We start from the raw sequence: 25195 nt of genomic DNA on the forward strand, positions 1-25195 counted from the left end.
TTTATTTTACAGTCACTATCCCACCTCTCTGCTAATCCTTGACTTTAACCTCAAAGAGCAAATAAAAAGCCTGGGATTTTATTAGAAATAAAACCATATCTGCTATTTCTCTTGCTTACCTCATCTCTTAGAATAACTTCTGGAAAGTTGGATACCTACCACCTCTTAGTGCTTAGAGATGTTACAAAGACAGCATTGGAGGATCATTAGAGAAGGGTCTGGTGGGATACCCATGCTATAGCATTTCTGTGTCTGTTGAAATGGCCTGTCATGAGACTTGATTTGTGTCTGCATGGTTCTAGGCACTCTAGTTTTTCACTTCCTTGAAAATTTTATCTTCAGTGCTGTTTAAGCCACATTTCTTATTCATCTTTAAGGGAGTCCTGTTCTGTACTTAAACACAAAGCATCCCCTAATAGTGGGGAGTTGGCTAACAATAAAGAGTATGATCTTTTCCTGTGTGTAGGGGCATGGTGTGTTAAATTATACCAGTCCAGCAGAACCATACACATTTTTTTCATAGGTGTTTTAAACACAAATGAATCATTTTAAAGCAAAGATTTTAACGGGCACTAAAGGTTAATTGTTTATCTCTCCTCTCATATTGACCCCTTTAAGTGGAGCAGTAGGCCTTTGTTATCAAGCCTTGAGATGTCTTCAGTCCTCTTTCTCCTGGAAGGAGGAGCTGCCCTTGATCCCTGCAGGCACTCCAACTTTGTCCCTGGGAAGCAATCCCTTTTAAGGACAAAGTCAAAGGTAAGTGGAGAGCTAGTGCCTAGCTAGCCTAGACTATCTATTCCTCATCAGTACGGTTCATTCAGGACAACACTGGAGTTATTTTGCCTCCACTGACACCTGATTCTTGGCGTTTTTGAAAGAGAACATATATGAGGGGTAGGAGCCTGCCTCTATTAAGGAATAGATAAACATCCACATTATAAAAACAAAATAAAAAGAATCATTTGTCAACTTATTACTGAAAGTGGTAACACACTGTTCTTTGTTCTCCTTGTGTTTTGTACCTATACGGTAGCCGTGATTAGACTTTTTATGTCTCGCCACTAAACAGTGTTTCTTGAGGGGAGGACCATGGCTTATTGATATTTGTATCCCCCACTGTGTGTACACTAGAACTTTGAACATAATCTTCTGCTTTTTAACATTTGTTGATTAAATCAAATGTATAGGAAGGAAAAAGTAAATTGGTTTAAATACTGATAATTTTTTAAAAAGGATATACACACAGATTGGCTGGATCACAAATTCTGGGGTGACGCAGAGGAAGGCTCAAGTCTAAGCCAGATCTATTCAAACCTATAGGAAGTCTGGATGAATATTCTAAATGAGATTATATAGTGCTGTGTGGGTGTAGGTGAACATGCAGGGGACATAAGTAGAAAAAAAAAAGAAGACATTGTTTCTTACCTTTGAGTAGTTAATGATGATTTAGCACTAGGTCACAGGGATAGTAAACTATCATTTTATCATTTGGGGGAAATATATGGAGACCTAAAAAAAAAAATAAAGCACCTGATATTGAGAGAGAGAGAGAGAGGATCCTAGAAAATACAGATTTGAGTTTCTCTGGGAAATGGTCCACAAACAGATTTGTGTGTATCCTCAAGAGAGTGGAGTGTTTGCAGCAATAGTCATGGTTTTAAAAGACCATGTCAGAGTGATGGCCTGTTGAAAAATCTCTTGATCATTAAGACTTTGTGATCTTCTCTAGTGCAAAATACTTATTGCTAAGTTGAATGACTCCACAACTATGAAGAATTTTGTCCAAAGACTGGCTATCAAAAATGGTTGGTTTAAAACAAATAGAATGACAGCCAGTAAAGACAAGAGAAACCAAACAAAAACAGCACACATCAAAAACAAGCACTGCTGGAATACATAAATAGAAGCTTTCAAGTAGTTTTCTCATCATTCTCAGTACAAATTCTTCCTAGCTCTCATTCTAATATTTTGTTCTGGATTCTACATCTAAACCTGTCACAAAAAGCTTGCGGAAATCTGAGAAGGGGTAAAAAAGACAAATAGAAAACAAGGCAGATAAAAAATCCAAAAGCTTATATTCAAAAGAATGAAATCATGATCTTCAGGTGGACACATGCTGCATTTGATTTAAAATGTGTGGGTATGTTGTGTACAATTTAAATTCGTTAGGGAGATATTTATCTTTCCTAAAAAGAGGAAGCACAGTGGTAAGCAAACCTACAAAGGTGAACTAAAATTGGCAGGTTTGAGGTCATAAAGAATTTACAAAATACCAACCCCCAAAGGAGGTGGAAAAGAATTTGATAAGCAAAAACACACTGATGACTAGCTGTTGGCCATGTGCCTAGAAGGAAACTGTTTCAGCTGGAGGAAAACACCAGAGGCTGTAAATAATTTTACACAGATTTAGGGAAAGAACACCTTGTTTTCAAACCTCTCTCTTCTTTTGCTCTGGCTTGGAAGAAAACAGATTAAATGGTTGGCAGAGAAACACCATGAATCCACAAATAAGTAGGTCCTTATTGAAATTAGCAGAGCAGAGGCCCAGATAAAGGTGCTGGCTAAGCTGGGAAGGTAAGGATATGATCAACTAAGAAGCAAACAGAAACGCTAGGGCTTTTAAAAAATTATCCAGCAATCAGAGGCCTTGAAATACCAAATATTTAAGAACCAAATCAGCTTGAAGAAAGTGTTGTCAAAGGTGATAGGAACTGTGTGTGTTCAACACCCAGACATTCTGACTGAAGGAAGGCTGGGGAGAATGTAAACAACCCTGGAATCCAGTTATCACTTTATGCTATGTGTTTGAAATACATTCCTTATCTACTTCATAATAAGGTAAAAATCTGCTTATAACATTACACAGATTACTTGTACATACAAGATAAAATGACAAATTAGGAGTTAATCCCAGATGTCTCTTTACTGCCAGTTGCTAGCTGGAAATACAACTACATACAGATATATTCAGATTTGACTAGTTTTAGAATTATCGAAGAGAGGTTATACTAGGCACACTTAATTCCAGGTGTTTAAATTTGGGGTGGCTCATTCAAAAAAAAAAGATTTCAAATAAATTGTAGCAAATATACTCCCATAGACTTAGAATCAATATATCTAAAGGAAGCCTGGTTAAAATAATGGCAATAAGCAGAAAATATTTGGAAAACACATGAAGAACTATTAAAATGGTATATGTCATAATTAAACAGAAAAATTAAGGAACATTAAAACTTCAAAAGCACACATTTGAGGGAGCGCAGTATGTCTCTCCATGATGGTGTCACAGGTGGCTGATGCAACGACCTGAGAAATTTAGTCAAAAAACATAGAAATTGCTTAAAATAAGCTCAAATGCTCTTATATATATTTTCCTTATATTGTTTTCATTTACAGCATTGTTTAAAATTAATTCTTTTAAAAAAGTGCAAAATTTTAGTTTTGGAATATGTACTGGCATTTTCTTAGAATGATCAACATTTAGCTGTCCTGTATTTGGGTTAACCAAATGCTTTTCTTTAAAAAACAAAACAAAACAACATTCTCATTGACCTCTTTGGTAGAATTAAGTTGACCATATAATTTGTTTGTCCAAATCAGATCCTTTTGAGAGGAAAGGGGGTGTTATTAACATAACAGGCATAAAAATGGACTGCCCAAGGCATGTGGTCACCCAAACTAGAGAATCCCAGGTCTCAGATACAAAATATAAAATCAGGGCTCCATCTAGTGGTGGCTCTTCCAACTATCAGATTTCTAAAGAGTAGTTGATATGTTCAGTTTATTAACCTAATATGGGGATAGTATGTAGTATATGTTGGATTTGAACCCAGTAATTTAAACTGAGGGTTTTTTTGGTGAGGAAACGCATAAATTTGTTGCTTTATTAGGATGGATTAGTGAGGGAAGTAGTAGTGTTTTCTCTGGAGGAATTTGAAAATCACATTAATTCTTTCCTGAATGTAGAAATATGAAACAGATCCTCTCGAGGTCCATTTCTGTCTTATGATAGAACAGTAATTTTCCTAATTTCTCTACCGACTTTTTAACTATGGACTTATTGTTTGATATTGGTTTTATTTCATAAAAATGCTTTGTTAATTTGTTTTATGTGATATTCTTTAGTGAGTTTTCTTGTTCTGAGAAGTTGCATGACCAAAAATTATCTACTACTTTAAAAAAATAGTTTCTGAAAAAAAATAATTTCTGGAAACTAATAGCGATTAAACTAAATGTATTTGTATTCTATGTCTGATTTTTCACTTCTAATTCTTCTTTCCACTTCTGGAAGAGCAAAGGGAGACCAGAAACCAGGAGAAGCTGAAAAAGGTCACTCTTTTGGCCAGGAGAGAGGAAAGGGAGAGGAGGGGAATTCCAGGCCATCTGAAAAAGGGGCACAGTCAGTCGCCAGTCCAAGTGACAGGAGGATGGGCCTAAATTAGAATCTGATTTCTTTTACCTGGTTTCTCTCCGTTCCTCTTATAAGTCCTTTATTTTAGTTTTTTTCCTTTTCTCATTCTTACTCCTTTAAAACTTATTAATTTCTATCTTTCATCCAGACCTCAAGTCCACTCTTACTCTTACCCACTTACTCTTTTAAAATAATGTCACTCTCTCAAATAATATTTGACTTTATTTTTGTTCAGACAGATAATGGTATTCTTTTCCTGATGTAAATCTATCGACACCAGGCTTTATCGGACTATATAGTAGCTCTAAGGTTTAATACAGGTCCAGGATCCAGTTGTTTAAAAGAAAAGGTTAGCATTGTAATTATCTTCAGAACACAAACATTACTTGCTAATTTAGTGACTCCCACACATGACAAGTGCCTTACTGTTCTAGTTTTTGCTCCCTGCCATTAAGTTCATGAATTAAAGTACAGAAATAATTACTATGGCTTCTTCTGAAGTTGATGACAATGACATCTCTTTTTTTCTATTTGTGAGTGATTTCTTCCATGGTAGCTTTTGATCAAAATTAGGCTTCTTGGTAAATAATTTCCCTTCTTTAACAAAATGAATTTATGTCCCTGGCATCAACTTTTAACATCTTCATAAGGTTTTATGTTATAATTAGCAACTGTTACACTAAAACAACTAGTCATAGACTGAAACACAAGGAGAGAGATCAAATGGCAGAGGCAGAGCGTTAAAGAAACCACCCTTGTGTTCCTGTGACACTTGACATTTTGTGAGACTTAAATGACCAATGGCCACGAAATGTTCCAGGCACTCGAGGTTACCAAGTGTGTGCATTTCTTGAAAGTTAATTTCTATTCTCTAGAGGGGGAATGATGAACAATGTCCTACTAAGACAATATTAAAAACTCCAGTGAATGGGCTTTATGTGCTTTAAACTTCAAGTGTTTTTATATATTAAAACACTTGATGTCTAAAAACACATAAAACCCATACACATCTTTCTATGGCACGCCATTTATAATGACCCACATCGTCTTATAGCCGGCAGAACAAAATCAAATATAACATGGAAACTGTGCAGACTATCCCTTCATTCAACATTAAGATGTACTCTGGAGAATCTGAGGTGTCATACTATCAAAGAAAAATATGTGAAAGATTTCTTCAAGAGAGACTCAATGCTTCTAAATAAAGAAATGGATGGAAAGAAACCAAATCAGCCAATACAACTGGTGAATTTGTCTCATACAAAGAAATTAAAAGGTAAAGGTAGGATAGGGTAATTCATAGTCTTAGAAATTATAAGCAAAGTAGTAGATGAGAAGTGAACTTAAAGTTTGGGAATATTTCACTACATTCTGGAGTCAGTTTTATATGACACCTGAATAGAATCATATGGGAAATATTTTTGAGACAAAGCTAAAAACAAAGTGCTTTTCTTGCAAGGAAATCAAGAACCCATGAGATACTAAAGGGACTGCTAGGAGCTTACCAACCTGGCTGCTCATCCCACTTTAGACATTTTTCTTTTAAGGCCAGATTCCATTTTTTTCCCATACAAGGGAAGGATCTAATGAAGCTAATGCTAATGACAGTATAAATAGATAAATAGCATGACCCTTTATATGCTGAGACCAACCGGCCCGACTTTTATCTCTATAAAAGTTTGGCAGGGGGCATGTGGTTTTATCAAAGCAACTTTGAAATTTCTGTGGTCTATCTAAATAGTTAATTATTTAGGAATTTAGGGATAGAGGTGGTTGGACCTGGCCATGAAATGAAGATAATATGCAGTGTTTAACATCATCGTGCTCAACTGTGGCCCACGGACTGTGGGCAGACTACTCTTTATTCTAGTTAAGAACAGGCAGCATTAGCAACAGTGTGATTAATAAAGCTCAAGTGGAATTGGGGACTCTCTCATCTCTCTCACGATGCCCTTTATTATTCTCCACACTTCCACATTTTAAAAACAGCTTAGGCAAAGTAATTTTTCAAGTCACAATGTACAGGTAGAAGAATATTAAATACAAAGGGGTCTAAAACCAGACTTCAGTTACATAAATTTGTCTTCTTAATTTTGACTCACATCACCAATCCGGGCCCTGGGGCTTCTGATAAAATGAGGGGATTGGGCTTGATTATCTTTAAGGTGTCTGTAACCAAAACCATGAGTTCAACCTCATGCACTCATTTCTCTGAGATATTTTTGACACCTATATGCATGACTTCTTCCCAGAAGAGAAATGAAATTAAATAAAAAAGATAGCTATGATGAACTACAGCTAAATGAACAAAATCCACTCTTTAAACTTGTTGGGCATGGTTAAGGCCCTTAGGACCCATAAAAGGGAAATAATACAACTTCTGAAGCACAGCACAAAAGACCTAAGAATGTCTTAGAAAAAATGACAAGGAAAGGAAGGGATCAGGTTAAAAGGGAAAATTTTAAAAAATCTGAGAATAATGATAAGTGGCACTGAGAAGGGGAAAGGCTTATGGTTTAAGGATGTGCAAATTGAACATCAACCTACTGCTTAATTCAATATTCATTGAGTGTCTTTATATGCCAGGCCTGTCATCCATTTAATAACTGCATGAATATTTATTGAGCATCTACTGTGACACTATGACAGCAACTAGGGACCATGATAAGCAAAACCAGATGTGCCCTCCTAAAGTTCTTCTTTCTAAAAGCCCTCTTTTGTTAATTATTGTCCATACCCCTCTCTCTGAAGATTAAAGCTGATTTGGGGGAAAACGAATGCTAGTTGCTATGACCTCAGGTGGAATGTGATAGATACTGTAAAAATATACAAAAAAGTAATTCAATTGTACTGAGGAAGAGAAATTTCTTCAATTAAGGTTAGGGAAGGTTTCACAGCAGGGGTAATATTTGAGCTGAATCTTGCAGGCTGAATATGATTCTGATAATTTAGAAAGGGACAAAAAATAGGAAAGTATTCTCAGTAGAGGGACCTTTGTGGGCAAAGGCTGACATGGAAAAACCCAGGAAGTATTTGAGGAAATGCGAGGAGCACTGTGTGTCTAAAACACTGGGTATGTGTTGGATGAGCAAAAACAAAAAACAATTCCTAGATTCAGAGGAACAAACTTTCCTGGGAAGATAAAACAAATATCTATGATATGTGGAAATATGTGATCCAACCTCACACAAACAGTATTTTCAGGGGATGGGTTGAAGGGCATGAAGTGACAATGTTCTTCGCCCACTGAAGGAAGTTAAATAGATAAATACAAAATGCACCCGATGAATGATTATTCAACTCATTGTATTTCCAAGTGGGTCATTCTAACATTGGACCCCATGAACTCCCATGCTTTCTGACAGCCCTAGAGAAGGCAGTGGTCATAGGAGGGACACTTTGGGAACCTAGGAGAAGTTCATCAACCAAACACCCCATATCTTTTTTTTTTTTGGCAGTACTAGAGATTGAACCCAGGACCCAGGACTTCATACATGTGAAGTGTGTGCCTAACCACTGAGCTCCACCTGCTCCACCCCATATCTTTTAAAATGCTGGCTTCCATTTCTTTTCCTTTTATATCAGAGGCATATAGATAAGGTGCTGGGCCAGGTTGAAGGACACCAGTCTTCATTATATTCCCTCTCCTCTTTAAGACAATTTGGCAAAATTCTGGCCCCTGTTACAGGTATTCCAGGGATTCTGGTTGTTATTCACCTTGTCCAGAATAGTTTTCACTCTTGTCAATTAAAAGCCCACCAAGTGTTGCCCTAAATCCTAGCAAGTGTGCACAATGAACCCTATCTCCCAAAGGCCAGCGGACTCAGTTGGGAAACTTATCTGTAGTTCAAAATGGAGCAGCCATGCTCAAACCCCAGGAGATTTGACTAGATAAAGATACCACTTCCTTTTGCAATAGGATGGTCTGAGGGCAGGAACAAGGAGACTCACCACATAGTGCCTCATACTGTCTTTGTCTGGAACTACTCTCATCTTTCCACTTGATTATGAGAGTCTACATAGAGGACACATTGTTACAGCTCTTGCAGTGCCTGATATGTAGTTGATGCTCAACAAAAAAATGATTTAATATCTATAAATTTTGCATTAAATATTTTTATTATATTCATCAACAAAATGTCCCAAAGTGTTCTTAATTTTTGAATGACACACCCTAGGCATCTGAGATTCAGCTACAATAATTGCTTTCCTGTGGAGAAAATAAAGGAGTTTGCTGATGAAAATAAACATCCTTTTAGTAGACATTTTACTACAGGTATAGAGATATCTATATGTTAGCCTGCTCCAAATCAAGCTGGAGATCATGTTATTTTAAAGAGGAACAGAAACAGGCACAAACAATACTGTTGTATAGGACTGATAATTTTAAGGAAAAAAAATACACTTTCAACTAGAGAAAGGTTGATTGCTCCACTTAATTTTTTGTCTGAATATCAATATCTATACCCATTGAAATTAATGGTTAACTTAAAGAATGGAGGAAAAAAACACATTTTTTTAAAAGAGGTGTCAAGAAAATTATGCTAGGTTTGAAAATCTCACCTATGGAAATTAGACCACGGCTTTTTCTTTGCGTCAGGTTTATAATGGTTCCAATCTTTAGATTAAAAGAGTCATAGGATTTCACTGCTTTCTAATAAACTCGGCCTGAATTTCACAACCTTTTACTTTCTGAGGTACTACCAATAACAAAATTAGGTTTAAGAAAAAGTGTTTTGGAGTACAGAACAGACTGGGGAGGTATTGATACAACTGCAGACACCCTATTCATGTATTCATGCCAGATATCCAAGCCTGATTCTTATCTTGGTAAGTGCTCAGTGGGTTGTTACAAAGGACATGAGATGACTGTTGAACAGCAGAATCCAAATGGGGACAACCTATAGATTAAGAAATTGCTTCCAAAGTTGGTACCTATGAATTGTTTTCTTTCCCAGGTCTTTTCTCCTTACTTCCCATATTATTTGCTTTTAGATCACATTAAAATAATAACTTAAAAAATCCCAGGGGATTCAATATTCTTATATTTTTATTGTATTTTTTAAAATAAAAAGTTAAAGTAGATGCCCTTTCCCCCATTTTTTCAGAAATCTCTGTGACTTCTCCAAAAAAGTCATGTATTTTCCTTACAGGAGAGTGTTTCAAAACCATTCTCTTGCAAATAGTGTTAAAGGTAAGGAAGATTGAAACCTCTCCTAATAACAATTAGTTGGGAGGCTCAGAGAAAGTCCCTCAATATGGTAAAATCCAATAATTTAAAAGCATAAGTGGAAACACAGTTCCATTAAGGCATTGCCACCCTCTCCCTTTGCATGTAAGCAGTGTTCACTGTTGAAGGAAACATGATGGCTGCTCCATCTTTGGGCCTTGGTAATGCAACTACTCCAGCAACAATCCCACGGAGGTCTCTTATACTTGTCTCATAAAGTAGGAGATGTGCACTGCCTTTGGAGCAGCATGGGAAGTTCGAGGGATGGATTCATTGCATCAACAACAGCAATGAAGAGAGGTCAGTTTTACTTTTTAGAAACAAAAATGCCCCCGAAGGTTCAGTATATAACTGGAAAACATGATGGCATCCACTTTAGTTTTGTACAATGGGAGGTCTTAGGAAATACAGTCTCTGAACATTCTAGAGCTGGTACTCTATGTAGAGCACACACTCAACACACAAATACAGCATTTCCTATAATGTTAACCCACATGCTTTCCATAGCCCACATCTATTTTGCCACAGCCCACGTTCTATTTTCTTGCTATCATGCATACTTGGGAGATGATCTCGCTGGGTGATAGAAAAATATTCTGAGCCAAGGTAGAAATTATTTTCTTAGTGGAAAGAAGTTGTATCACTAAGGAAAAAAGTTCATGCAAGTGACCATGAATATGAAGATTCTCTCCTAATTTCCAAGTCATCAGGTAGTTACAACCACAAGAGAGGGCACACCAGCAACCCGCTGTTTGATAAACATTTTATTAAGCTTCAGAAAGATGGAACACTTCTGTGAGAAGAATTTTGCTCTATCCTGGAAACTCAATCTTGCTTTTCTTGATATTAAAGCAACCATTTTCTTAACTGATTGGTTTTTTTTTGTTTGTTTGTTTTGCATAAATATTTGACTGATCAGTGTTTCAGTAAACCGGGGGTTTGATTGGTTTATCAGGAATCAGTCAAGCATGTCGTTTGACTGAATTTACTAAATTAGAGTGGTAGGCCTATACCAATGTGGCCCCTTTGTATTAATATTTGATCATGCTTGATATTTGATATTTGATATTCTTGCCTCTTGATGAGAGTGTTTTCATCTTCACCACAATACACATTCTTCATCTGTGTGTCAATGAGGGGAAGAAATTTATTAAGGACAGCATTAAATGACAATGGAAAGACAAGTTGGCAAGTACACTATGTTTTCCAAAGCTTTGTATTGAGATATTAAATAATTGTTTGATTAACATGGAATGTTTTTCTGCTTTTTCTTCTTCTAAACATTTAGGCAAATTTAGATACTTCTCACTTAATACTTGAATATATAAATTTAACTTATTCAGCTCTCCCCTACCTCCACCCCCACCACTTCCTCCTGAATTTTCTCTTCTCTCTTTGGCTTTTCTGGTGAAAGTTATCTGAGTCCTACTTTTAAATAAACAATTATATTAGTGATATGTGTGTAAGTATCTTTAAGATAAAAAAACAAATAGGTGCTGATTTGTTGCTGCCTATTTACCATTTTGAAAGTGATAATCCAAGGTAAGGTCCAGAGACAATTGTGATTGGTTAATGTCAATGTAATTACATTTCTGAGTAGCTAGGACACATAGTTTTTATAGACTTCAGTGAGCAACGAATGAGCATGATATATATATTTGTATATCATACTGACTTTGAGTATTACTTGTCAGAGCTACATTTATATTTTGTTTTAGGTTGCTTGTGTTGTCTGGAAGAATCATCATAAGAGAGCTTTTCTGACAAAATGTTATAATCTTTGTAAATATTTAGTTTAATAATTGTTCATTAATGTCTATTTGGCTTGCAAAATCTTCAGCAATTCTACCAATAATTTTCAGTGCTTCTTCTTCCCAACTCTAAACTTTCTTAGTTCCCTCACTGTATCTTATTGATCTATTAGCTCTAGGCAGCTTCCTAAGCTGGAAGATTCCAATAAAAATCAAAGACCAGGAGGCAGGAGGTAGAGTCTTTTGGAACCATCATGAATTCCACTCCTTTTTTTCTTTTTTGTTGTTGCTTTCCTTTTTCTAAAGGCACACCCTTGCACCCTTGACTACTTTTTGTTGCTGTTGTTGTTTAGATGAAGCAAATTCTAATTTCAGACAGCAAAAACAATCACTTCAAAATTCAGTGTGTTATTGGTTCTGGTCACCTATACAATCAATTAGGTTTTTTCCACCCTCATGATTTTATTCAGTTGAACCTTAAAAAAACAAAACAAAACGCTTTTCATTCTTACTCGCCTTTTCTCAGTATGCAGCATGTCAGATACAATCAGTAATGAGGTACTTGGGCTTATTATTCATATTTCTTTTTCAGGTCGTCAGGGATTCCTTTCCTTTTAGCCATATTCCTGAAGGAGGGATTAAGCATTGGCTCAGGACAATGTGGTCACATCTGGAGTGGCAGAGATGTCTACTAAGAACAGGATTCTCTCAGTTTTGTGCCTCAGAAGCATCTCCTCAGACCCTGGGTTTGATGCTGAAACCGGACATAAAGAGAGACTTGGGGAAGTACTATATCCAGCTCTTCTCCAAACTCTCCCATAGTAGATTAAATGAAACTGATGGGATGATTTGAGATTTTCATTGCCACCAAACCACACCCATGAGTTTCTTTTTTCCTTTAAGTGACCTTGTGAGGTCAAGGAGGGCTTCCATCTTGATTAAAAATGATCATCTATAATACTGGTTGGAAACTGGGTTGGAGTGTGTTTTGACAAAGAAAACTAGGCTCTAAAAGACATTCCTCATCAGAAACTGTCAATATTTTAAAATGCATTAAAAGTTACTTCTGGGAAACATTAAATAGGCCAATCATTTAATCATTTTCTAATTGTCAAACTCTATAAAATCATGGTATGTCACCCTGACACAAAGCAACATCAAAATTAGTGCATCATATATAAAATGAAGTGTCATTTGTCCTCAAGTGACAAATTCTATTGCCAAAAAATACCACTGCTTTTCTAGTAAGTGTCGCTCATTTTAATAGACCCTACAAAAATACAATATTTTCAATGTCCCCATAAAACAATCAACTTACAAATATTATTCTCAGAGCTTTGGCAGCATCAATATATGATACAATTGTGAAAATACTAATAAAATACTTGAAACACTGGCATGTAAAGTAAATTCATTAAATAAAAAGAGCTTCATGGAAATATGAGTGAAAATGCATACATGCAACTCTGGGAAATTATTCTGGAATCTGAAATTAATATTTTAATTAAAGAAATGCCCAATATCACAAAGAAATATTTTTAAAGTATTATAAAAAGAATTTTGATCATTTGTAGTGGAAAATAGTTCCAGTCTAAAAGCAACTAATTCTAAATGCCTTTCTTTCTCTCTAATGGGACAAAATTTAGGATATTCTTTACTTTGAAATATTTTCAGGGCAAAAAAAAGCTTGAAGTGTTTTCTCTATCTGTCCACAAAAACAGGCACTGGAATTAATAATACAGGTCAACCACAGCTCTGAGAAAATATATTTGAAGTTTCGTATTAAAATACGAAAGTTGTTGTTAATCACTCCTACTATAGCTTTCTAACAACAGTCCTTCTTAATGATAATTTTTATCAATTCCCCAAACCCATTTTGAATGATTTGAAAATAGTAAATTAAATAAAGCAACACACAAATAAATACCACATTTACAATTAAATAAATTACAGGGGCTACAGTTTATAAACAACGTAAACTTGAGAGAAAGAAAGCAATAACTTTCCTGCCACCCATCATTCACTGCTTAAATTTGTGGAGAAAAAATTTAACTATAATGACCTTTCATCCATTTCTTAGCTCTGCATGTATTGTAATTAGCTGAAGGCATTGAACAAATTAATTAGTTTGTCCTGACTAATTTTACTCAGGTCCAAGAGATGAATGGCTAATTTATGAAATATTTCACTCTGTATTATGAGAATTTAGCAAATGAATATAGAACCAAATATAAACAGTTTATACCATATGTACAGTTACTTTCATAAGGCATTATCATGTATGTAATTTTTATTGAAAAAAGATTCAATATAGTAAAGTCTTATTTTAAGATATATTTTCTTTCTCAATCCGAGATGTTTAGTTTAAGAAAATATTGTTTTTCTCTATATTCTTTTTGTATATATGCCAACATATACCTTGTGCTAGAAATATTTTATGGGAATTACAATTCTTTATATTTGTATTTTCTATATAAAGGCATATACAACTTTGAGGCAGTGTTTCTGATGGAGAGCAGAATTCATAAAGAGCTTGTGTGTGCTTCCGTGCTCTGAAATTATAGGAAATCCACTTTGAAGAAACTAATTTGATTTAAAAAAAAAACAAAACTGCACCAATGCACAGCCAGAGGCTGACAATTGAAACTAATACATAACCACATGAATATCATATTTATATAGTTAACATTTTTAAGGATGATCAGTGCTAACATATAGTATTATACATTTGGCACTAATGTTTGCCATTGGTCCAGCAATTGGCAAAATTTGTTTCTATGTATAAATTTATTTTTGAACATTAGGTCTGGCTAGAAGTATCTTCACTATTTATAAAAAATATTTAGACAGTAAGCTCACGTTGAATAACTAGGTCTACTGTATTCTGGAAACTCTTCAGTAGTAATACAGCTTTTTCATGTTCCATATGTACAAAACTGTGTCCATTTGCCTGTAAAAACACAAATAAAACAGGGCAATCAGTGCAAACTCTTGTATGTCATTTTTTCATTGCTGTTAATCATAAGATTTTGGGAGTACTGAGCAGCAAAAAGTTGTCAGTTTTTAGACAACTCTGGAAACACCTCATTACTTTCATCCAGCTTCAACTCAATTTATACGTTCAACCAATATTTATCAAGTACCTAGTCAGTTCTTGCCACTGTGCTAATCACAGAGATATGCTGGTGAACAACAGATGGATGTATTTAAAATACAGTAGTTTAGTTTTTTGTTGTTGTTTTGATTTTTTTTTGGCAGTAACTTAGTTGAAGTGGTTTGGAAATATGCCCGGGAACACTGCCTTCTTGGTATGTAATCATTGATATAAAACCATCAGAGTGGTCAAATAGTTCAGTCATGCTAAACATTAGCAGACACAATATGGCTAAATCTTATTGTAACACAACGAAAATTTTATACATTTTTATATTCAATAAGTCATTTTTATTTCTTCCATTGCCAAATGCAAGTATATTCATTATTCTACCAGTGGTTCTTGATCTAATCCAATCCAATATAGCTAAGGGATCCCTAGGGGTAAAACACACAGAGATTAGCAACAGAGGGCATGCCCACACTGAGATTAGCAACAGTGGAGGTGCCCTTGTTTCCAAACAAGGGCAGGAGTTCAGGAAGGAGGTTAGTTAATTCTTAACTAATTAATGATTTAGTTAAGAATTATTAATCTAAGTAATCCAAACTCATTTTATTTTTAAAATTTTTTATGTTTTTGAAAAACAAATAAATATTGTCTAGAAATATACAATATATATACACTATATATATATACACAGTAAAACCCATGGTAGATTCTATTCTCTCATTTCCCTATCTTCTTCCTTTTCTTCAGCTCCTCTGATATAAAGGACATTATTACACCTTATTAAAACTTCACCCAGGTGTCCAGATAATGCCCCATCTATGTATTCGTTTGTATTTGCAAGCTGCATGTTCATTTAGCCATCTACAGATGCCAGGTAGCCCTTGTACTCCATTCCCCACTTAAGTTTCACCATCACAGGTTTTCCTGTTAATCCATTCAGGAAAGGTTTGAGATTGAGGGGTAAACTCATCCAACTACCTGCGAATGCTGCAGGCCACACTCTGCTGATCCCACTTTGACTCCTCAAACTCATTTTAAACATAATTAGCCTAAGGTTACATGTTCAAGATTCCAACTGGCTATTATTTGATATTTATTTCTCTCTATGTACACACTAGTCTATAGTGAGTGCTCATGGTTTTTTGGTTTTCTTTACATTAAATTGCAGACTATATTGATTTGAATGATTTTTATTAATATAGAGAGAAGTGGGTTCCATAAGTCTTCACTGGTGTGAAGGCCAAAATAAAACTTAAACTTATTAAAACTTAATAGGACAAATCTTGGAAAGTCATTGACTGACAGTTATATTACTGTTTTCCTTGAAGTTTTTTTTTGCACTCAGTTGATTCAGAAAAGAAGAATCAGTGAAAATAACTGCTGGGCAAAGTATGGGTAGTAAAGTCAGTTAAGTGACGGAATTTTTCATTTTTCAACTGACTGATATTTATTTTGGACATACAATGTCTTTGTTATTTTACTTATTCTTTTATTAAATGATCCCTTAAAATATGGTTAATTTTTCAAATAACCAATCATGTACAATATTTCACTGTTGTTAGCTTTTTAGAATTTTAAACAGCAGTACGTCTCTAGCAATATGTACAATCTTTGCAACTTAGATGAACATCATTTGATACATCTCATCACTGGTTCATTAAAGTTGATTGGCTGCTGGTGTGATAAAGACAAAGACCCTAAAATATTGCATTTTAAACCACAGTACATCTACCAATAAGGAAATACTAGGAAACAAAAATGTAAACTCTTAGAAGCCCACATAATTAGAAGTATCAATCCGTGTTGAATTAAAGAAATTATAACTTCATTCCTTAAGAACACGTAACAATGAAAATGTCTTTTAAGGTAGGCAGTGGGCACCATGGTGGCAACAGAGTAGTTGAGTAGAACTTTAGGTTACACACCACAAATATCTTGCTTTGAATTGCAGTAAAAAGTGGATGACTAGGACCATTTGATGTTCTTTCTGGTCAGCTGGTGATATTGAACAGAGACTATAGCCTATGCTGTGTTCTTCTTTCTACTCTCGTACTACTTCTAACATCAGGAAAGTAGAAAACTTGGCAAAATATATGCTTATATTATTTTTCTTTTTTAGGAAAACTTTAATGCCTTCATTTGACCAAAAGGGACACCTTAAATGTGAAATTAAAATTTAGCTTTAATAGTAGAGTTCTTGGCTGTCAAGCCTTTAGAATAACTTGCCACTGCTTAAATTTCTCTATCTGCAGACACAAAGGTAGAATTGCAATGAACACAAAAACCCACTGGGTATTTTCAGGGACTTGTTCCACACTTAATGTCCCATTGTTTTACGGATGAGGAATGCTCTAGGATTTGGAGGCCACAAATGCTATGTTGTCCGTCATCAGACCTGACCATTTCTGATTTTAGAAACTACCAATCTCAAAATAATAACACTGAAAAAGAAATAATATCACTGTTAAGGACCTAAGTGGTGCAAAACCCCGACAGACAAAGAATCATGATCATAACATGAATCATGTTAATTTGAATGATAGTTTTATCAAAAGATTTTAAAAGAATATTGCCTACTTCTACTATTATTATTTCTTCATTTCTTCCATCAGAAATGTCTACTGTGTGTTGATCCAAGGCCTTGTGCTAGGCAATGGGGATAGGAAGTAAGGAAAAGATGAAACAGGGATGTTCCCCTCAAAGAGTTGACTATGTACGAGGGAAAATAAACCATGAACATAACTAAAAATAATATGGAAAAAAGCCTTTTATAGTAAGTACTCAGCAAATGTATGCTGAATTGAATTAGCATCATCAGAGATAAATAAAATGCTATAGGAGTTCAGTGGAAGGCAAAGAAAAGAGGGAAATCTTCCCAGGAAGCTGTTTCTCCAAGGCACATAACAAAAGAATTTCCTGGAACTGACACCTGGCAAAGTGTGATTAGCAGGGGAACACAACTGCCCAAGTGAGCCATTGACTATTTCAGTGAAATTCTGACTAAACCAAACCAGGCAGACTTTTAAGATGATCAAGTATGTAATCATTTTTGTAAGCAATGAAAAATAAAAATACCTGTGAATTTAGATCCTATGCTTTAACATAGGAAGCAACCATAAAGATAAGCTAATATGATGGGGCTTTTGGGGAGGTAGAATTAGTTCACAGAACCTTGCAAGGAAGCAAGATAGTCCAATAGGTAAGACATTTAAAAAAAAAGAAAACAAAACAACAATGGTGGGAAGATAGATAGGAGAGAGAGAGATGTGTGGACACAGACAGTAGCTTACCATCCAGAGACAAGCTTGCTTCCAACTCCACTGAGCTCCTGAAAACAATGTGAAAACTGTTGATCTTGGCTAATCCTATCATTTTATAAATGAAAGAGCTATACCTTAGAGAAAGACCAAGCCACTTGCCTCAGGTCACATGCCAAGGAAAGGGCTAAGGCTCGATCATCTGACACCACAGTATTTCTTATTATTTCTCTCAATTCTTCACTGACTTCAAGTGATAAAATAGTAAACATTCTTTCCCTTAAAAATTGTTGCTCTTTCACCTCTAACATAATTCTCTCCTTTACAGTGATTCCTGTTCAGATTCCTATTAGATTTAATTGAATTATTCCAAAAATACTGAAGGAAATAACATTTGATCTTAAATTAGAATCTACAGAAATGCTGAATTTCTCATTTTTATTATAGGTTGAAATCTAGGCTTAATTGCATTTGTGGCCATATGTGAACTTTTTTTCTCAACAGTTAAAAGAAGAAAAGTCAGACTACATGCTAGGGCAATGTCAGAAAACTTGAGAGGAAATAGATGAAAGAGGAAGAGATTTTTAGTATGAGGGATCCATAAATTTGGCACCTAATTGGCCAAATGTGTAAGAAATAAGCAGGAATCAAAATCTGCTGCCATTAACTGTAAATGGAAACTTTTGGAGAAATAGCAAGCTTAATTGTTTTAAAACAATGGAGTCTGTGGTACTGCTGAGGTGTACAAGAGAAATCTGGAAACAAGGGACAAGGAATTCAGGAAGGAGGTTGGAGTTGCTGCAATAGCAACAAGGGTTAGATTTTCACTACAGCTTCATCTTAACCACACAGGGTGCTGGGAGAAGTATTGGGAAATAAGTTTAAAAGGGAGCATTGTGAAAGAAGGAATATCTAATTGGGTGAAAAGTGGGGAGGACAGAATGAGGTTGCAGCTTTGGAAGTGTAAAGTAGAACGAAAAGATAATGTTTGCTGTTGACCTGGACATCTAGAAAAATTGGTCTGAAATGAGATAGGAATAGATTGAAACAGGACCCAATCCTTTCTGTGAGAGGATAGTAGAAAGCTGGCTTTAGGCCTATGCCTGAACTAAACAAGAGTTTTCATGGGTGCTAAGGCAATGGTGAGAAATGACAGGAAATTCTGGGTTGCTAAGAGATCCAGGCAGGAGGAGATCTGGGAGGAATTATTCCTGCAGGGGACAAAGAGTGTTCTGAAAGGAGCAGGAAATCCAAAAGAATCAAATATTTTCCAGTGGCGCTAATTAATACTAGCTTTCTGTACCCCAAAGCAAAGAGTAGGGAAAGGCGTAGCTGGATTAAATCTGGGCTGAATCTGGATCTAATTGTAATAAATGAGACTTCAAGATGTTCAGAAACACAGTCCAGCTTCTGATTTATTGCCAAGGAAACCCCTTTAAAACTCAGCTTTTATTATAGTTCAAAGCACCAGCTTTTAGATTTCATGCTTTTTTAAGTCCAAATGAGAGTTACATCATTGAAGACATAAATATGGCTGAACTCCCAGGAAATAAGCAGATTGCTAAATTACATCACTGAATCAAATGAATATTAAGACACTCCCTGTCATTCTAGTCCTCAGAATTGTATTGGATTTAAATCATCTAGGCAATGGTGATTTGAAAAATAATGCATATGCTTTGTATTTATGTGTATGATATTTTGAATTATATGCATAGCATAAAACGCAAATCATGATTTGAAGAATATGTGCTAAATGAATGAAGTTTAAAAATATATTGCAACATTTGGCTACCTGTGTTTTATATAAATATACTATTACAGGTTATAATAAAATGGACACAATTTTGAGGAAATAAGAAAAATAAGAAATAAATGAGCGGCTGATTAAGTTGCAATGAAGTTAATAGGAAAACAATCAAGGAAAAGAAAAGATATTAGGAAAATGTTATGCTTCAAGAATATGTAACTAATGGGTTTCTAAATTTAGCTGATTTGAAAGTATAAAGGAGCATTTTACTTACAATCTTTACATTATTTCCAGATTATATCCCTCTTAATTTTAATTGCATTTGGCATCTTCTGTGCCACAAAATGTCTTTTAATTGCCCTTTTGGGTAAAAAAAAAAAAAAGTAATATTTGCAGTTCCAAGAAAAAGTAGACCTTTGCAATTACAGAGTATCATCCTTCTCATCAATTTACTGTAAAACACAGTTGGTTTGTGGATTTCCTCCTCTTGGTGCTTCTTGGATATATCTTTGATTTCCTTTAGTAAATGTTTTGTTGATAAATTATGTATGTTTATACTGTAGAAATTCTCAAGGTGATGCTGTAATTCTCCTGGGAATTCTGTTGTATTCTTATTACCTAAAGCTCTAAATTTAAAGGCTTACCCTCTGAGAAGTCTTGGCCATGGGTTGATGGGATAATCCACTATGCAGAACAGCATGGCTCCTTTTAGATTCCAATGTGGAAATCAGATTACAGACATAGACATGATTTCTGGTGGCTTTAAATTCACCCTCAAGGGACAAGTAAATTCAGTGGGCCATTACACATGTATTTTGTAGGTTAGCTATATATTAGTACACTAATGTCTTGCATTTTAAATGCCTATGGCTCTTGGGATGAGGGAAAACTAAAAATACAGCAACCAAATTAGAGTTATAAGGGTAAACCTTTATAGTGTTGAATTCTGAGAGCCAGGCATTATGAGAAACTGGGGGAATCTTAGATAATTATATTTTTGTTTCACATTAACTAATTGGGGATTATTTCTCATTTCATAATTTGAATCTGATAGTATTTTTATTAAATATTAGGATATATTTAGGGCTGAGTACACTCTATAACCAATACTAAATTTACTCTAAGCCAATCATTTGAAAAATTTTCTTTTCTATCAAAAATCTGAACTGCAGATCTTACATTTTTAGAATTCAGCTGAAAAATTTACATTGCCCTTTTTAAGTGTGAGACAGTTTGAAGTCTTAATGACTTTTACTGTAGTATTTAAAAAAAACCCACCTCATAGAATAAAAAGCATAATGAAGAATTTCTCTTCTGTCTTACACATATACTGAAGCTTGAATGTCTCATGGGTTCAGGCTCACAAAAAGACATGGCAGGATAGAATAGACTCAATTGAAGACTTTGTGAATTATTAGTATTAGTATTAGTTTAGAAACTGACATGGAACTGATAACAAATAGTAATCCTGAAGAAATTTACTCATCTGCTCTGATTTTAAAATGCCTGTTTTCTTCTTATCAAACATGTCAAATGAATATCTCTAATAAATTAAGGCTCTACCTTTGTTTGCAAAGCAGTTGCCCAACAAGTTATACTTCAATCCCTTTACTTTTACCACAAAAAGAGTAACTACAGAATCAACCCCTAGCTTTCAGGGGGCTCTTGGCAGTTAGGATGGTCCATTTTAGGGTGATGCTAATAAAAGAAGACAGATGGGTTCAGTTTATTAGCTTTCTGATTATCAGTTCTTCCCTGTCTCTCTTCCTTCTTCATTTTCTACTCTGTGCAATTTTGAGCAAATCTGCTTTCTGGACTAGGTTGTGTAAAGGCAAGAGCTTAGTTATAGTCATTTGTGACATTGTTTACATTTGCTTGGTACAATATTTTGCACACAGTGGGCATTTAATGCATATTTTCAAAAAATAGAAAATTGTGATGAATATGATACTACTAGTAAATTTGCTCCAATAGAATCAGTATTATATAATGGGAAAAGTCCAAAATAAGCTATTTATTCTCTGTTAACAATAGATAGCTTGCAGGGTTGTTGTGAGAGTTAAATGATACACTAGAGATATGATTTTGATTTTAGCCAAAGATGGAAGTTAAAGCTAGCCTGTTGTACTGGGCTTGTCTTTACTGGTTTTCATATTTTATTTAATAGTTACAATATTATATTTTTGGATTTGTAAAGTATTTTCTCATTCCTTTTATTAATTATCTGCTAACAGAAATTTCACTTCATGAACAAAACTAACTGGATAAAAATATGCAGTGAAACTCTGGCATATAAAACTGTATGCATTTTTAAACTTACTTTTGGTCTCCTAAATCAAACTGTATCATTTAAAAAATCTTATTCTCCAAATACATTATATCACTATAAGTAATAATTTCCCTTAATGCTAAGACTTACATGATTGCTACTCCCCACCCCCAGCCCCCCAAATCTCTGGTGATTTTCAACCACCAAATAAGATAAACTCTAGAAATCTGAACTCATCTGGCCTTCGTTGGAAAATGCTTTAGGAAATTCCAAATAGCTTAAGTTTATTGCTTTAAGTGTCTCAAACTTCACTCTAAGCATAAAAATGTTTCTCACTCTATTTTTTTATTGCTTTTTTGGAAAATTTTTAAAAAATACAGAAAAATGCATATATTCCAACCCTTTCTAAATGACTCGTAGTGATTATTATTAATTCAACACTCTCTAGGAAAAAGTGGATCTAGATGTTGCTTCTTGAAGAAACATTTCCCAAAATGTGTTACATATAAATGTTTACTTGGCCTTGCTAGTAGAGAGGGCTGCATGGTTAAACATGTTGAGAAATATATGTTTATAAGATTTCTCAGTCTTCTTAATATGCTTAGTACATTGTCGGATAGAGGGATAGAGTAGTATGAAGTGGCTCTGAAACTCATTGGACCAAGGAACCCTGTTCTTCAAAGGCATTTGAAGGGATGACCTTTGGGAAACAGAAAGAATCAGTTTGCTGTTCTCTTTGAATCTTGTTCTGTCTTTTAAAGGAAGTTTCTCTCTCACTTCTTGGATAATGAACTGTTGGCTATGATACCTTGCTTCTGACAATGAGCCTAGATCTAGAGTTTTTCCCTTTGGTTGTCTGGAAAACCAGGTCAAAGTCTCCAAGAATGAAATAAATTCTCTCTTATGAGCAAAAGGCATGTGATATAGTGCATGGACTTTTGATATTAATTATGGCTTCTCAAGCATTTTTGTTTGTCTTCTAATATTTCTGTTTTGTTTTGTTTTTGTTTGTTCTTTCCCTGATAGCTGAGATTGTTGAATAAATGAGTTTAAGCTGAGTAAGAGGATGCTGTAAGCAGGTAAGCCCCACTACCCTCCAAACCATCTCCATATTCAAATCCCTCAACTTCATGAGAAACTTTAAAATCCCAGTGTTTCCTTGCTTCATAACTCTAACACATGAAGTTTATACTTCCCTTCCCCAAATTTTCTTATTTCTGGCAAAGCCTCTTACCCCTCTTCCTAAAGAGTCATGCCAATCTAGCCCACAAGTATACCTTCTCCTCCTTCTCTCCCCCTTCTTCTCTGTTAAGCCTGGGGGATGTCCTGATTCATTAGAAGTAAACTTCCTTTTCTCTATTTCCTCCATACCCTTAGATCTCTAAGCCCTACTTCTCTTAGCCACACATGTCTCTCCTCTCCCACTCACTCTCTGATTCACTGGATGAAGTATGAAGAGGAGAGGTCAATATCTTGTTTTTCATTTGTGAGTGACCACCCTCTTGGCATCCCAAGTTAATGAAAGCATTCTCCCCTTCATAACACCAACTTAGGTTAATTACTTCATTCCCTTAACACTGTTTCAACACCTATTATTTATGTTACTAAATCAAGTGCTTTTTTAGTTTTCTAATAGGTTGTCATGGATTAATCTTGCTCTACTGGCTATGAACTCCCTGAAAGCACACAACTTCCCTCTCACCTATTACTGGGCTTCTAATGAAATACATATCAGGATGTGGAGTGGAGTTGTCAGGTTATGGAACAGCAGTGATAACAGGGCCTGGTGGGCATCAAGCCCCATGATTTTGGCCTTGGTATAGTGCTCTGAGCAAACTACCAACTAACTAGAAAAAAAAATGTAATAAAGCCACAATAAGAGTGATACTGCTTTAAATATTTCAAGTATTAGTTGATAAACTTATTTGTTGAGAGTGGTTTCTTGAACTGTTTACATGAATTGTCAGGTTCATATAGATAGTTTTGTTAAGAGTAGAAACAAAGGAACATATCTGGCTGTTTATATGAATTATAATTTCTATGATTGTTATGTTTTGATAGCTTAGATATGTATTCATAGACCCAGAGTGTATTTTGGATTACAAATTCCAAAACTCATAAAATTAAGGTCAAATAGAGAAACTATGTAATTATCTTCTATTGGACACCATATTTATATACCTTACATAGGAAAACCTGTTCTGATGACTGGCAAAATCTGGATGAGATTAATTTATTTTCTATAAGTTATTTAATTTCTGTTCTGCCAAAGTTGGGCTTTTATCAGGGGAAGGGGATGGGGGAATGAAGGGGATATGGGCTGACTATTGTGATATAACAAAACATGATATATTTACAAGTGAGCTTTAGCTACAGCCATGAATTATGTTGTTAACTATCAAGTTAACAATAAATTGTTTTTTTCTCAGTCTATTCATCTTTTCAACAGAGTAAATAAAATTAATATATTTTCTGTATTCAGAAGTATTTTGAATTGTAAAATGTATAATGAATTAGGCTTACTTTTTTTTAACTGGGAAGAATATTAGAAAAAACAGAAACTATGAGGTTAAACCAATGAAATTCCCATTTTAAAAATGGTGAAATATTGAGAAATTCACATGGTTAAATTCTAATAACATTTTCCATGATCCATTGGCTTTCACTTGTTCTCACTCTTACTCTGACATAGTTTAAGTTTGCAGAAGGTGAGGCTGTGAGGGCTCACAACAAAAATGCTCTTTCTACTTGCCACACCATCTCAGAGAAAAACAGCACATTAAGTCACCTGAATTTGTTCATTTATTATAGTGTATTTTTTCTGAGGACAACGAATAACAAAATGACAGAAAAATAATGTGCCTATGTTTTAATTCACATAATCCCTTGATGTAAGTATTTTCATAATATCATATTAGAATGAAAACACAGGGGTAAGTTAAAAGAATTAGAGAAAAGGAAACATATCTTATAGGTACTTGATTTTGGGGGATTTGGGAAAGATATGATTCTGTTAACTTATATCTCTTGTTATTTGCTATTGAGTCAGATCAAACACAGTAACTATTATCACTTAGGTAGCTCATGAGTTTTTGTTCTTTTTCTTTTACAATGATTTTCTAGATTGCACACTGTCATTACAGCACTGTCATAAAGGCTTGTAAATAAATTTGCTCGAGTTGAGGACAGTTGTAAAGAAGGGGATGAGCTCAAGATTTTAAATTGCCACATAGATACATGAAAGTTTCTATGTATGCCCTGAAAGAAACTTAATTTGTGTAGCTGCAGACTTGAGATTTCTGAAAAAGAGAAACAGTCTCATTGTGTAAGTGGTTGAATTACAATGTAAACTGCATTCCCAACCTTGCAGAATGTTTGCTGTTAAAAAGTGAGGGCTTTTATGGGGAAGGAACGGAATCCTGAA

At 34.8% G+C, this 25195-nt stretch overlaps 1 protein-coding gene across 3 annotated transcripts in view; it reads right to left on the reverse strand.

The window, feature by feature from the left end:
* The window catches only part of LRRC7 (leucine rich repeat containing 7), a 641808-nt gene that overhangs the window by 6121 nt on the left and 610492 nt on the right, over positions 1–25195 (reverse strand). Inside the window, exons 27-28 of one of the 3 annotated variants that reach the window (XM_071217384.1) lie at positions 14252–14342; positions 1426–1509 (exon numbers count right to left, since the gene is read on the reverse strand). In XM_071217384.1, coding sequence (XP_071073485.1) covers positions 1436–1509; positions 14252–14342 — 165 coding nt within the window. In that variant the 3' untranslated portion in view covers positions 1426–1435. Of the gene's footprint in view, positions 1–1425; positions 1510–11722; positions 12147–14251; positions 14343–25195 lie in introns of those variants that run through there. The other 2 variants (XM_071217383.1, XM_071217382.1) reach the window with 2 other exon arrangements.

Source organism: Dasypus novemcinctus, chromosome 9 (assembly GCF_030445035.2).
Source record: "Dasypus novemcinctus isolate mDasNov1 chromosome 9, mDasNov1.1.hap2, whole genome shotgun sequence".
In the NCBI taxonomy this organism is placed as follows: Eukaryota; Metazoa; Chordata; class Mammalia; order Cingulata; family Dasypodidae; genus Dasypus; species Dasypus novemcinctus.